Source organism: Littorina saxatilis, linkage group LG2 (genome assembly GCF_037325665.1).
Source record: "Littorina saxatilis isolate snail1 linkage group LG2, US_GU_Lsax_2.0, whole genome shotgun sequence".
In the NCBI taxonomy this organism is placed as follows: domain Eukaryota; kingdom Metazoa; phylum Mollusca; class Gastropoda; order Littorinimorpha; family Littorinidae; genus Littorina; species Littorina saxatilis.
The window spans coordinates 29,567,610-29,583,623 of record NC_090246.1 but is presented as its reverse complement, the minus strand read 5'-3'; the positions used below and the strand labels follow the sequence as shown (position 1 = coordinate 29,583,623).

Genomic DNA, 16,014 nt, shown 5'->3' with positions numbered 1-16,014 from the left:
TGTTTGATTAAAATTAATTGTATTTGTGGCAGACAACTTGAGTTATGTTTTGTGTTTTTGTAAAAACAACTTGTTTTTTTTAATATGACTGGAAATGAGACTAGCAGCCATGAATCCATAACTACATTTTGCTGTCCATCATAGACATCTCACTCGCACATGTTCATTGCCTCACCATACAGGAATCAAAATCCATACAAACAATTTGTATTATCCAATATTCAAACTTGTCATACACATTTATTCATACACAAGAATTATGTGTCATACACATTCAAGCAATCAAGATCTAATAAATGTATATAATTGATGTTCTTAAAAAGACTACACACACACCTAAATATATAGGTGATCTTTGAAATGGGACATTTACATGCAAAATTCAGAATGCAAACAGAGCTTTGGCTTGCAAATTTAATAGTCATTAACCAGCACATAATATGAATAATTTTTGAAATTGTTGTGATACTGATTCAATTTTTCACATAAAATCAGAATTTCATTTAGTTTCCTGATACAAATGATTCGTCTAGCTTACCTTGAATAAACATACCAATTCGTCAAAAAGTAGGACATCTGAGCTCAAAGATTAATAGTTTGGTTTGAAAAATCTCTAAATACACATAATTACAAAAACAAAATTCCGTGATAGAACATGTACTGATCTTGCAACTAAAGTAAAAAGGGGACTCAGGTGTGCTGTTAAAATTGTTGGCACATTTTAGTATCTAAAACTCACCTTTGATTTGGTGTTTAACATTGTTTTCAACCACGAAGGTTATATCGCGACGGGGGAAGGGGGAGATGGGATAGAGCCACTTGTCACTTGTTTCTTGTTCACAAAAGCACTTAATCAAAAATTTGCTCCAGGGGCTTGCAACGTAGTACAATATATTACCTTACTGGGAGAATGCAAGTTTCCAGTACAAAGGACATAACATTTCTTACATACTGCTTGAGTAAAATCTTTACAAAAATTGACTATATTCTATACAAGAAACACTTAACAAGGGTAAAAGGAGAAACAGAATCAGTTAGTCGCCTCTTACGACATGCTGGGGAGCATCGGGTAAATTCTTCCCCCAAACCCGCGGGGGGTACCTATGCGACTCACCACAATGTTTACTTTCAGCAGAAGAATGATTAATATTCTAGCAACAAACATGCAATAAATTCATACATGATTATTGATGTTCAAAAAATGCTCTACACTACTTCACCAAACTAAATGGAGAACTGAAAATGTTTAAAACACTTTCTTTCTTTATTTGGTGTTTTCAACCACGAAGGTTATATCGCGACGTGGGGGGGGGGGGGGGGGGAGATGGGATAGAGCCACTTGTTAATTGTTTCTTGTTCACAAAAGCAGCCACTTGTTAATTGTTTCTTGTTCACAAAAGCACTAATCAAAAAATTGCTCCAGGGGAAAACACTAACCATAAACAATAAACACCACTATGAGGTTTGATAGGTAACTTAAAGTGACCTTGACCTTCAATGAACGTTGCAAATAGCTTATGTTCTGATGAATATGGGTGAATGAGGCACCATTGAATATAAAAAGAAAAATAACTGATTTGACTCTAGTTAAACTATGGCGCTCATGGCATCATACCAAAGTTTGAACGAGTATCCCTTTCACTGTTCTGTACAGCTGTGAAAACACAGTGAGACATAATAATAATGAACATAAATTAATCACCCCTTCTCGCCGGAGCTCACGGCAATACACAATAGCAAAACAAATCAGAGCATTCACACACAGACACACACAAAGTCGTTAAAGGTTTATTGGCTGCGGCAATAATAGCCGCAAGAATAATCCTTTAGTTCGTTCAAAGTACCCAAGCATGTCCTGTATACAAAAGTAAGGCGATTGAGATTTTATTTTGGTTTTTTTACACAAGCCAGAGAACACCAGTGCTTGTGAGAGCAAAACGTTTGCCCGTAGGGAAGTGAACCTTCCTTATCTTTCGCACCAGAGAGCTGTTCAAAAGGGGTATTGTGCAAGTTGGCTATTAAACCATTGTAATTCGGAAAATGTCTTTAATGGCTGAATAACAATGAGTTCCTTTATACGTTGGATTGGGCAAGCCATATATATATATATATATATAAATATATCTAGCATCAATAAACCTAAAAATACACTAAGGTCTTTTTCAAAAACAATAGTCTGTTTTAAAAACTTTCAGCAATTTTCAACCTTATAAATCTATACTATAGATACATCAAAAGAAATTTGGTGCAATTAAACAGGTAACCTAATGGCAAATCATTGTGTAAAACTTTCTTTGCAACTTTCTTTCACAAAGTGTACGTATTTTTTTTTTTTTTTAGCAATATTGTTTTTTGTGGTGCAGTACCTGTGTTTAAAAATAATAAAATACACAGCGGACATAATTTTGCTTTATTTGAATGACTTTCCACTTTACAAAGATTGGTTTAGAATTAGAGCGCAGATTTAAACCAATTTGAAAAAAACAGTTGCTTATACCTTCTACCATGCTTGGTACTTTGAACAAACTTTATGATTGTTTTTGAGGCTTTCATTGTTGCAGCCCAATGCTGCTCAGTGCAAATTAACTTTTTTGAAGGCGAAGTGTCTGCACCCAGACACATCCTTACTCTGAGGTCTCAAAGCAAACCCGCAAATTGAGGCACACCTCCCAACGCCATGCAAGATATTGCAGATTTATTGCACGATTACGTGGCTGGCGCGGATAGGGCAAGTAGCCTAATAAGTTTACAATTTAAAACGAATGCTTCTTTCATTGACAAAAGCAGTAATCATGTGTCAAAACACTGGATCGGCTTTGGAATGCGCTTCAGGGGTCGACACTAACTTATTTGGCCTGGGGCCACACTGGCCCCAGAGATGGAAATTGCTGGGGCGGAAAACAAAAATCTGGGGCCCACTCTCATTATTCACGTGCGGCAATGCATTGTTTGTTTTTCTTCATCGTACTGAAGCCAGGGTAATTCTTTCAACCATTTGACATTGAAATTACGACAGAGCTTCACGCTTTTGGCTGCATCGGTCTCCTTTTTTCGTTTCTCTCCACCCTGTTCTTCATCTTCATTTCCAGGTCTTTTTACACCAGGGATGTGTCGCCACATTTTGCGTTTGGCATTTGAAGGCGATACTTATCTCTCACGCTAAAGAGCGCAATTTGGGAGTTATTTCCCTTGCGGCATTGTCCTTCGACGATTTCAATGGGTTTTTTTTCTTCTTGACTGCGGCATTGATCGTAACGCAAATTTCAGTGACGACTATGACTGGCGATTTTTAGTGATTGGCTCTGGCATTAGAAATTTCGGTTTGTCATTGTTGGAATTTATCCTGGGGCGGAGTGGGCCCCAAGCTTCGGCAATAATTGGGGCGGAACACAAAACTCTGGGGCGTTCCGCCCCCCGCCCCCGCTAGTGTCGAACCCTGCGCTTGTAAATAAAAGTAGACAATGAATTTTTCTTGTGATTCCACTGACCAATCTGCTTGTAGTCTGGACAATCAAGCGTACAAAATATGGCAAAATCGTATGGGTTCACAGGTCTGCTATACACTTCAGGTTTGGGGTGTCCACAAGCTAACTTTTTTTTTACTCGAGCATGTTGGCAACGAACTGGAGAACAACATCTGACCATGTTGATCGGTGGGTGGCCCACTCCGAGGGTCAATGCGCTCCGTTAGTTGCACGAGCTGTTCCTCAGAGAGGGGGCAAGCCGTGGCAGGCACATCCTAACGACTGTCTGGCAAAGGATGGTCCTCGATTATCGATTGAAGGCTTCTCCCTTTCCAGAAGTCCTGTACTGCTGTGGATGTGCTGGCTCGTCTCTCCAGCATCCCCCTGAAGAAGAGCTGCAGGGGAGTTCTGTTTCGCTCTGTCCTCAGGGGTTGGTGGTTCTTCTGTTCCACAAACCACTGTAGGGACCGGTTCAGCCTGGGCAGAAAAACATAGTGGAGGGCCCACAAGTGAATGGGATTGTCCATGTTCAGTATCCCCAGACCACCTTCTGCCTGTGGTGTTCCCATAGCAGTAAACAGGTCATGGTAAGGGTTCACCACATCTTTCCAGACGTCGAGCCAGAGACGCTCGATCCTTTGGTTATGGTCACTGCGGCCTTGCATCGCACTGCCTCTCCCTTCTCCCCTGTGTTCGTTCATGAGGGCGACGACATCCAGATTCTCGCCACCATGGTCCATGCGGACTCTTGACGGGAGTCCAAAGCGTTGGGTTCCACCCAAAAACAGATCCCGAACGGTCTCTGACCTGTTGTTTCGGTGGCATGGAGGAAGGTAGTGGCCCGGCTAAAGCCATCGATTGCCCCATGAATCACCATTTTCCACCTGCAATATAACAAACAGAGATCCGTTTCCATATGTGATTTCACCACACAAATTCTGATTAAAGAGTTATTGGGAAATAAGTACAGGTAACATGCTCAGTAAATATTAAAAAGTAATGGTCAAAGTGCTTTTTCATGACCGAGAATCAAGACCATTATTTTTAATATATATCATTGAGAAAAGGTGTGTAACCCATTTAATCCACCTTTCTTCAATTTTGCAAAGAAATAAATCAAGAAAAGCAATTGCTTTATATGACTTTTCTTCGTCATGTCCATAAGCCTTAAGGGTCTTGTAGGTCTTAAAAGGAGGATTCCACTAACTGCTAAGACTCTAAAATTTTATAAAAATAAGCAAAATTTTGGTAATGTCTGCTGGTTAATAACACATACAATTCAGTGAAATTTAATAAAAATAACTGAGAAAACCGCAATGTAAAGCTTTTACAAACTTGACCCCACTGTGACCCCAAAATGTGACAGGGATCAACCAAACTAGGGTCACGTAGGTAGATTATCAAATCCTTCAAGTGTTCAAAGTTTCAAAGCTCAAGCTTCAAAAACACCTGAGATAACATCAATGTTAAGATATTTTGATTCGAACATGACCCCCTGTGACCCCAAAACTTGACGAAGGTCAATCTTCTTCTTCTTCAGCGTTCGACGATGGCTGTGTCTAGATTCTTTGGCCCGTGATGTTGACGAAGTGGGCTGTGACGAAGGTCAATCAACCTTATGTCTTCTTCTTCTTCTTATGCGTTCGTGGGCTGAAACTCCCACGTGCACTCGTGGTTTGCACGAGTGGAATTTTACGTGTATGACCGTTTTTACCCCACCATTTAGGCAGCCATACGCCGCTTTCGGAGGAAGCATGCTGGGTATTTTCTTGTTTCTATAACCCACCGAACTCTGACATGGATTACAGGATCTTTTTCGTGCGCACTTGGTCTTGTGCTTGCGTGTAAACACGGGGGTGTTCGGACACCGAGGAGAGTCTGCACACAAAGTTGACTCCGAGAAATAAATCTCCCGCCGAACGTGGGGACGAACTCACGCTGACAGCAGGCAACTGGATACAAATCTAGCGCGCTACCGAATGAGCTACATCCCCGCCCACAACCTTATGTCAAGTTGGTAGATTATCAAAACCTAGAAGTGTGCGTACTATTAAAGCTCTAGCTAAAAACACATCTGAGATAACATCAACGTTAAGTTTTTATTAAACGAACATGACCCCGCTGTGACCCCAAAATTTGATGAGGGTCAACGAAACTGGGGTCACTTCGTGAAATCATCAAACCCTAAAAGTGTGCAAAGTTTCAGAGGTCTAGCTGTATAAACTTCTGAGATAACAGCTCAACGTTACATTTTTTGTCATTGGACAGACAGACAGCCTGCCCACAGCACACATAATTATTTTGATCAAGTATTATTCACTCAGCCAGTCTACCTGCACAAGCATGTGATTAATCCATGGTTGAAGAGTTCTGTGAAAATTGCGCAATTCTGCAAACTCTTTATAGCAGTTAATTTAATTTCGAATAAAATAAAGTACATAGTTGTTCTGCTAAGACGATAAGGCAAATATTTTTGCGTTCTTTTCATGTTTAAGTATCTCGGGAAAAAAAGTTCTATTTATGAAGTGAAATATAATTGACCTTCAGATTAGGCCAAACAAAAATATATGTTGGTTTAGGGTAACCCGACCGACCCTATTTTTTCCCGCCGACCATAAAACTTTTTTTTATTTCTAAAAAAAATACCCAACCGTTGGCACATTTTGCGAACCATACCGAGACTAAGGGAAGTAACCTCCTTGAAAATCGACCAAATTTAAAAATAAATAAAAATAAATAAAAAAGCCGACCTACCGACCCTATCTTTTTTGGTCACGTTACCCTAAACCAACATATATTTTTGTTTGGCCTTACTGTCTTTTTATTTGTACAAATGCAAAATGGGAACAACTCTATTTTCTACACAAAATATGAGAGTTACTTGCCTTGAGACCTTGTGTCTGGTACAACGTAGATTTTGATTTAGAAAACAACCAAACTTATGGATCTTATATTGGATTCTGTGTGTTGAAACCTGAAATGAATAGTGTAAATGCAGTATGTATGAGCTCTTTCCTCTTTCGAATATTTGAGCATTCAGAACTTTTCAGTCACCAAGCAGTGACCACACAGTGTGGTTTCTCAACCTATGAGCTATCGAGGATTCAGACTGGTTGCTGGGTGGTTATTTGTTAGGACTAGGTAGCTTGGTATTCACCGAAAAGTATTCCCCCCTCTGCTTATTTCTCTGTTAACTTGAAGGGGTGTTTATTGTTAAAAAAACCACCAAGCAACCAAATTTAAATAACCTCCCAGTAGAAATGGTAAGGTATAACCAGAATATGTTTTGTATTCCGTGGGGAAATCATCAATGGACCAGTCTTTCATTACATATCCAGAAAATGACAAAATAAAAAGAAAAGAAAAGCAAATACTTGCACACGACTCACCTTCGTTACCCACCTACCCCTTAGAAGACGCCCTTCCTTTTACGATCCCAAACAAGACATTTTCAAGACCCTGTTTCATAGCTGCCAACCCCTGTGAAGCCCAAAGAGTAGCATTTTGGAACTTTCACCCAATGTCAGAGTTGCAATTGGTGTTTATAAGCGTAGCACTAGCATAATCTTAAATTTGAATCGCAAGCCCGCATTTAAAATGCCATCAAAAACGTTTGTAAGATTCTGAGAGCTCTACGACATTACAACCGTCTAAACATAGTTCAATGTCACACGCTTTCCTTCTTTGCCACTACTAACGCAAACGTATGCAAGATTGTATGTTACACGCTTTAGGAGCATGGCAAGAACGGATTCAAACTCAAAATCGTCACTCCAAAAAAACATAAAATGCACACACGACTTTTATTTCTCCTGCTGTTATCGTTTCTTCTCTTTACAAATTCTTCAATGCTCAGAATACTGAAAACGGCACCCCAGACGACAGTACTGTTTCCATACGCGAATTTAACTTCCCTTGCAAAGTGGTTCGCTCAGGAGGCCTGTTTGTCTGACACTATAAGGACAGAGTTCTGAACATAGATGACAAAGATTCCGGAATGAACAAACATTTTGCGGATGCAGACACAGAAAGACGTCATGAAGAATGCGATGCTTCAAAAGATACAGACTGTGACGATGACTGTGACGTCATTCCCATATACTGAGACGTCATTCACAGTTGTTCGGTCACTTCCGTCAAAAAGTAGATTTAGACAATCAACGTAATCTCGTGTGGAAGAAAACGTCTGTCACACAACCAAGTCGGAATAGCAGGTATTATTACCTATACACGCAAAGTCTGTCGAATTCTTCGGCAAAAATCGTTGAAAATGATTTGCCCGCATCGGCGTGGAACTTGCACCATAATCTTCACCACCCTTACGTTTCCCCGTTTTTATCCTGTCTCCCTCCAGTTTCCACTTCTAACACCGTCACTGTGCACAGCTTACAACTTAACAAGTGCATTGCATATTCTAATCAAATTCACAATTGGCGCATAGAGTCACCGGAAATGCGAATGCTTGCAATAAAATTCACGATTTGCTAAGCAAGTCACGTGGACAATATCGAGTCATAACGGAGTGGTTCCCAGCCATCGGTACTCGACTAGTTATGCAATGTTCATTGTTGATTGTCAAGCAATAAGTGAACATTTTGCACGCTTGTCATTTTTTTTTTTTTAGCGTAGCAGCTCAGGGCTTAGAGTAGCAGCGTAGCAATTCCTGCAAAATCGGAGCATGCTGCGCCAAAATCGTAGCAATTGGCAGGTATGCTGTTCTCTAAGATATTCTGCTCATAACCTCTGTAAGTTTACCCCCATTATAAGACCTTATTATCTCAGGGTTATGTAGGTCTTAAAAGAAAGATTCCAGCGTCATAAAATAATGTTTAAGAGAATTCCTTATGCCACCTGTATCAATCCACTCAAATTCCATGTTCAAACTGGCACAACCCCCAACATCCTCCCCACCACCGGACACACTCAACATTCACCAAATTTTGAAAAAGGATTTTTTTGTGCCCAGTGTATGTATTTGTAGCTGTACTCACGATATCAACTTGTGGTATCCGTCTAGATGCCAGAGAGCGTTTGGTCCTGATACTTGGTACAGACGACGTCTCGTGGGCCTCAACGCCAAAGCTCTGACAGCTACTCCACCAGGATCAACCCGCTGGATGGCTCCCCGTACTCTGTGCCTTTGTGGAGCGTGTAAGAATACAACTTATTACACTAACGTGACATACCACTCATGTCATAACAATACCATTCACTCTACATTGCATGTGTAAAGAGGTCTTGTCTGACAAGGACCTGATTTTTCACTGCCTCCAATACCGAAACAAGCGTCCTTCTTTGAACACTCGGAAGAATTTTAAGAACGTAAACACCACACCAGTGACATTTCCTTGCTTTGACATAAAAGATTACACGAGGCATTCGGAGAGATCCAGGTTCAATTTTTAAGCTTCTTCAATCTGGGCGCTTCGACAAAGGGACATTTACAGCAATGAACATGCAACAGTATGTACAGGGTCCCCACTGGTTTTTAGAAACAAAATTCCATGACTTTTCCATGAGCCTCAATAACATTTTCCATGACTAGATCCACAGGTCGCCATTTCCGAACACGCAAACTTTTTACGTCTTGTCACTGCCAGTTTTGACACTGGCTTGCTTTGCACTGAATTTGAGTCAGTTTCTACGCAGTGTCTCTTTGACAAGCAAGTCAAGCATTTGCTACGCAGTCAGATTATCGGTAATGTTTGCTGGTCCTGTCATTTCACTAAACTGGACCAGCCACTGTTTGTATCCATCTGCACTTTCGTAAATTCCGCTTCATAACCGTCACTAACACTGTGACTTGACGAACTGTCATTTTTTTCACCGCGATACACAGTTCATTGCGAAGATCTTCCTTGGTAAGGCCAAAAAAAAAATGCTTTGGTTACGGTTTCCCGACCGACCCTAACTTTTTGGGCCGACCCTAAACTTTTTTTTTGGTCCTAAAGCTAAAAATAAAATGAACCAAACACATACGATACATACACACAAAAACAAGAAGGGCAAAGCCCATACGACTCACATGCTTTACACATTTTTCCTACCAAAATACATGTGACCTTGACCCAAGGTCAAGGTCATCCAAGGTCATGCAACACAAAGCTGTTAATTCAAGACATAGGAAGTACAATGGTGCTTATTGGCTCTTTCTACCATGAGATATGGTCACTTTTAGTGGTTCACTACCTTATTTTGGTCACATTTCATAAGGGTCAAAGTGACCTTGACCTTGATCATATGTGACCAAATGTGTCTCATGATGAAAGCATAACATGTGCCCCACATAATTTTTAAGTTTGAAACAGTTATCTTCCATAGTTCAGGGTCAAGGTCACTTCAAAATATGTATACAATCCAACTTTGAAGAGCTCCTGTGACCTTGACCTTGAAGCAAGGTAAACCAAACTGGTATCAAAAGATGGGGCTTACTTTGCCCTATATATCATATATAGGTGAGGTATTGAATCTCAAAAACTTCAGAGAAAATGTGAAAAATGTAAAAAATAGCTGTTTTTTAGGCAACATTTATGGCCCCTGCGACCTTGACCTTGAAGCAAGGTCAAGATGCTATGTATGTTTTTTGGGGCCTTGTCATCATACACCATCTTGCCAAATTTGGTACTGATAGACTGAATAGTGTCCAAGAAATATCCAACGTTAAAGTTTTCCGGACGGACGTCCGGACGGACGGACGACTCGGGTGAGTACATAGACTCACTTTTGCTTCGCATGTGAGTCAAAAACCACACACACACACAAAAACCCACCGAAAACGACAACACCACGGCACAGAGAAAACATCGATCGCCGGCGAGCAGACAACAACAAGACCGACAAGGGACACCACTCCGCTTTTTACAACTCCCATATCCAAGGGAAGTCAGTCTCGTGCGTTCGTTCGTTGCGCGAACGTAAAAAGATGTCGTCTGCATTTGCAATCGTATTCGGAAAGTGCGTTCATATCGAACAAACACGACTGATAAGTCGGTACTCGAAGAGTGCAACTTTTTGATGGAAAGACTTCTGTTTAAGAAAACTTGTATAAAGTGAAAGGAATCATCAGCTACTGTATTTTGACTAGTTTTCAATTTGTGACAATCAGTCCAGACTGCGTTCAAGACTGTGTTCACTAGTGGCACTATACAGTTTAAAGGGTATGTCCAGTTTTCTTTTCTTAACATGAAAAAGTAATTAATATCTGTGGTTCCAAATACACCAATATGAAAATACCTCGAATATCCTGCATACACAAATATTTTTATCATTTCAAGAGGGACCAACCAACAAAAACAAAAACAAAACAAAAACAAAAGTTTAATCGACCTACCTACCCTATTAATTTTGGCCATAAAACCGTAACCAAAGCATTTTTTTTTGGGGGCCTAATTCGTTCCAATTCCGCATACTTTTTGTTGTCAAGAAACAACTCGAAAGAAAGCTGGCGTGCTAAAGGTTTTTCTTTTTTCTTTCTTATTTATATTAAATTCCATGACTTTCCATGACTTGAATTGAAATTCCATGACTTGAATTGAAATTCCATGACTTTCCAGGCCTGCAAAATTAAAAATCAAATTCCATGACTTTCCAGGTTTTCCATGACCTGTACGAACCCTGTATGTAGGATAAACAGAATACTACATGGCTTCCTGTTTGATACCAGTTTTACACTAGTGTTTTGAAATATTGTTCGCAGTTTAATATTTAAAAGCACAACTTGTGTAAAACTGGTATTTCATAGGAAACCATATAGTATTCTCTATGTGGACAACAATGTCACAGGCTTACCCACTAAAGTTCTTTAGGAGCTTCTGACATATTTGCCTTAAAAACAACATGCAAAATAACTTGTGGAATCCAAAAGCACCATGCCGCATTAGTGGCCCAATTAGAGCTGCAGACTATTACGCTTTCGATGTAGCATGCTACTTGTAAAACAGAAAATGCTACTTCGTTATACAGACACCCTACAATGTTCATTTGTTCCTGCTGCTGTTTTCTTGTCTGAACACAGTTATTGCAACATTTGTGTCTTGACATATTTATAAACATGTAGGTGCAGTGGATTATAAGATGATGCAATACTTAAAGATAAACACCATTTGCTACTCTATAAATTCAAGATTGCTACACATGAAGCTTCATAGGGGCTGACAGCTCTGCATCATACACCTGCACATAAATCTTACTGACTGAGTTGATGTGTATTTACACATTGCACACCTCCCACATTGAAGTAAACAATTGAATATCTTCAGTTAATCGAAGTACACTTAAAGATGAAGTTCTCTCCATAGGAATACTGTGCATCACCCTTGCATGTAAGTGAACTCAAAGTACTATGTGAACAGAACAGAACCAATTCTGGTCTGTTTGCAACCGCATGAACGCGGGAAAGAGATCATTGTCAGATTGAATTACAATTAACATTGACACGCTTCCATTTGAAACTTTTCAGTTGTCATTGTGGATTGACGCCCCGGGCCCCAGATCCTGCGTTTAACTTTATCCTCGACGAACAAAATTGGGCGGCCGCCTCACCTGTGATTGTGTTGACCAGGTTGGCAACCGAGCCAGACAGGGTAGAATTGCTGGTACCGGTTGTCATCGATCCCGATGTTGAGGCGATGGCCTCACGATCACCCGAAACAGCTTCTTGCAGACGTTGGTTGTCTTTCTGGAGCGAGACAATGGCCACTTGGCAGGTCTCTTGCCGCTCCCCCAGCCTGCGTAGCTCAGCCAATACCGCGGCCAAAGCAGTGGCGCTTTCTTCCCCTCCTGCTGTGGCTGACTCAAACCCACCGGGTTGTCGCTGCGAGGCTGTCTGGTTGCTGGCCCTCGGCCGACCTGCAGCGGCTCGGGTCACTTCGGCTACCCGCCTTGACGCTGCCCTCCTGGGAGGCATATTCCTGTGCATAAAAAACAGGATATATATGTGAACACAGCCTTATTTGTCAGATTACTGAGAATTACACATAAGCCTTGAACTCGTCTGCTGCTCCTTGCAGGAGTTGACAACGCCTTCACTGTTCAGCCTGTAAAAGGTGTTTAATATCCCATACTTCTGAAGTTGTCACCAGATTTTGGGAGACTGAAATACAAACCAAAGAAATTGATTAAAATCTGGCCCAAAGTACTTCAAACCAATTGTGTTTTCTGTGTCAAACTCAAATCCTGGCACCCAGTACCCCCACCAAACGAGTTTGGAATCTCTGAGGCTCAATACATTTATGACAAACAGAACACCAACAGGAAATTACATCATGGTTCTCTGAACTGTCACACACTAACATAATACCTGGCTAACAAATCCACATACTAACTAATGTTGGAATCTCTGAGGCCCTATAGCTTAATTTGACAAAAAGAACAACAGCGAACCATGTTTTCTGATTCTCTGAAAAATCAGCCCCACCATGAAATATTACCTAGCCCACGGTACATGTACTTTAACCAAAATAGTGTTTGTAACCTGTGAGGCACCAGCCAACACAAGTGACAACAGTACCTCCACAGGAAAAACGTTTCCCGATTCTCTGCAAAGTCAAACAACACATGAAATATTACCTAGCCCACAGTACCACAACCAAAATAAATTTGGAATCTCCTAGGCAAAATAACAGGTGATCGACAAAACAGTACCTCCACAGGAACCAATATTTCCTGATTCATTGAAATGACAAACACCCACCTAACAGGTAATTGACATACAGTACCTCCACAGGAACAAATATTCTGATTCTCTGAATTGACAAACGCTCACATGAAAAGGCATCGTAACACCAACATGTTCATCAGAATCTCACCTGAAAATTATTTCCAAGTACTCTGGAAAAACACTGATCCATACTATCCACCAACACAGAAACATACTGTTGAAACATGTCACGATATCTTGATTTGACAGAACACTCAACAATCGTGTTGATCGAAGAACCATTCCACCTTGAACTGGTTTTTAGACAAGGGACATCATCCACAACGAGCCTGTCATAAACTCGAGTTACTTCCCATCTACCGATCTGGTTGACCCCATTTAGAGCCTTCGATTTATAATGCCACCCACCCGCATCAAACAAGAAAGAAAATGTAAACAATTTGAAGATTCCCTGTTCCTATACCCGTGCTTTGTAAGCTGATCAGTCAAAACGCACAATGCAACCTGACCCGGCTACAACATTATTTAATCACACAAAAACCGACTGTGTTTATCGCCTGACGAAGGGACTTGTACAACCTGGCCTGTCCTGACGTTGCTTGATCTTCTTGATCTTGATATGTTACGCCAACAGGTCCCAAGCTTGGGAATATACGTTTGCTAGATGCACACCATCACCCAGGAAATGACGCTGCAAATTCAGGTAACGTAAACTGTTTTCCAGCGGAAAACATAAAATCATGGTCCCAAAATACAACTCTAGGGGAGTCCACAGTGCCCTGCCGAAGCAACGCATTGACCTCCATAGCTGCGGCGTTGTATGATGGATCGAAACACACACACAGACAGACAGACAGACAGACAGACACACACACACACACATACACCACGACCCTCGTCTCGATTCCCCCCTCTACGTTAAAATATTTAGTCAAAACTTGACTAAATATAAAAACGGTATTACTTAACTTTAAAATCAGAATCTGTGACTGTGAAACATTGGTCCATTTCTCAGTTGTTTTTCAACAGTTTAAAATTCCTTTTTGAAGCTTTACTATTCTAATATTCAGCACAGAAGAGTTACCTGAAGTACTGTCCCCTGTCCTTTCAGACGAGCTTGTATCATTAAGGACCCAGTAAGCTTGTTGGAAGCAGTAATTGGTTCCACCAACGCATCCAACTCTTGATCAGATATCCTGGAATACACCATGCGTTGTACTTGTAGCATTCCATTTTCCCTGAAAATTGCCAAACACTTTTATTACTTGCGTTGTATCGATAAACGAAGCACAAGTAAGAAACAATAATAAAAGCAAAGAAAATAGCAACACGATATGCAAACATCTAACAAAGCCGAGCAAGCAGAATGACAGGTCTAATGAAAAACAAAGAGGTACCGATTCGGAAACAAGATCGCGATTCTTTCCTTCGCTGCACGACGCAAATCTTCTGTGACCTTTGACCAAACGTAGCTTCCACATTCGATCACCGTGCTCAGCTTAATATTTACAACAGAAAGCCGAGGGGGTGGAATACCGAGATGAACCTACAGAAATGTGCATCCTCAAACCTGACATATTCATCCCAACATTTAATGAACTCCAAAACACAGAAAGTTGCTTTCACACGCCATCTTTGATTGCCACTGCCAGCGGTCTGACTAATTACTACGCGACCGCACGCGACCACACGCGACCTTGCACTACCTTGCGCGACCTCAAACTAAAGCAGGTGCATGTAATATTTTTATATATATAGTATCTTCACAACATTATCTGACTTTATACCAAGTTTTAAGTCAAAGAAATTAAAAATAACGGAGCTATAATGTATTTTGCGACGTGCTATCGAGCTAAAGTGAAATCATCCGATGTTTGCACTTTTGCTCGCTAGGCTTTGAAAATGCATCAGAATTAACTTTGTTTTTACTTCTCTGACTTAAAACTCGGTTCAAAGTATGATCATGTTGTGAAGATACTAGATATATAAAATGTTACATGAATATTATTTAGTTTGAGGTTGAGCCTGCGTTCTTAAACGAATGCGAACATGGTCGGACGCTGAATCACGATGATTTCACTTTAGCTCGATAGTTCGTCGCAAAATACATTATAACTCCGTTATTTTTAATTTCTTTGACTTAAAAATTGGTATAAAGTCAGACATTGTTGTGAAGATACTATATATATAAAAAATATTACGTGAACATGCTTTAGTTTGAGGTCGCGCAAGGTAGTGCAAGGTCGCGTGTGGTCGCGTGCGGTCGCGTAGTAATTAGTCAGACCCACTGCCAGTGGTTATCAAACCGGGACCCGGTACCCGTGTTTCAAAGATCACGCATTGTTTCTTCCATTAAGTCACAAATGAACAAGCAAACAAAACGTTGCTTACCTTCTTAAAACTTCTTCTGGCTCATTACCAGACTGCAACAAATTGACGCAATGGCGGGTCTGATCCAGTGGCGTCGCTATTTTGGAAGATGGCGCAAACCGGAAGTAGTATCTCCACGAGATTGTCGCTTTGCATGTCGTACATTTTCCGATTCAAGTTCTAATTTGTTTCAGCTGCATTTATTAAATGCAGCTGCATTTAAAAATAAATACAGCTGTATTTAAAAATAATTACACCTGTATCTAAAAATAATTACAGGTGTATTTATTTTTAAATACAGCTGTATTTACTATTAAATACAGGTGTAATTATTTTTAAATACAGCTGTATTTCTTTTTAAATGCAGCTGTATTTAAAAATAATTACACCTGTATTTAATAATAAATACAGCTGTATATATTTTTAAATACAGGTGTAATTATTTTTAAATACAGCTGTATTTATGATTAAATACAGCTGTATTTATCATTAAATACAGCTGTATTTATTTTAAATTACAGC

The 16,014-nt window shown here is 40.3% G+C and overlaps 1 protein-coding gene across 5 annotated transcripts; it reads right to left on the bottom strand.

The window, feature by feature from the left end:
- Positions 1 to 215: 215 nt before the first annotated feature.
- LOC138958712 (uncharacterized) lies at positions 216 to 15,318 on the bottom strand. Of its 5 annotated transcripts, none has more exons than XM_070329961.1 (4): positions 14,207 to 15,318; positions 12,006 to 12,373; positions 8,456 to 8,602; positions 222 to 4,348 (listed from the first exon to the last, which is right to left on the bottom strand). In XM_070329961.1, the coding sequence occupies exon 4, from the start codon at positions 4,202 to 4,204 to the stop codon at positions 3,740 to 3,742; it is 465 nt and encodes a 154-aa protein (XP_070186062.1). In that variant the 5' UTR covers positions 4,205 to 4,348; positions 8,456 to 8,602; positions 12,006 to 12,373; positions 14,207 to 15,318; the 3' UTR covers positions 222 to 3,739. The 5 variants fall into 5 exon arrangements, 2 of the variants coding, with proteins under 2 accessions (XP_070186062.1, XP_070186063.1); XR_011453483.1 differs by lacking the exon at positions 222 to 4,348 and having other exon boundaries at positions 6,195 to 8,602; positions 14,207 to 14,360; positions 14,520 to 15,318; XR_011453484.1 differs by lacking the exon at positions 222 to 4,348 and having other exon boundaries at positions 6,195 to 8,602; positions 14,207 to 14,360; positions 14,693 to 15,318.
- Between the last annotated feature and the right edge of the window lie 696 nt (positions 15,319 to 16,014).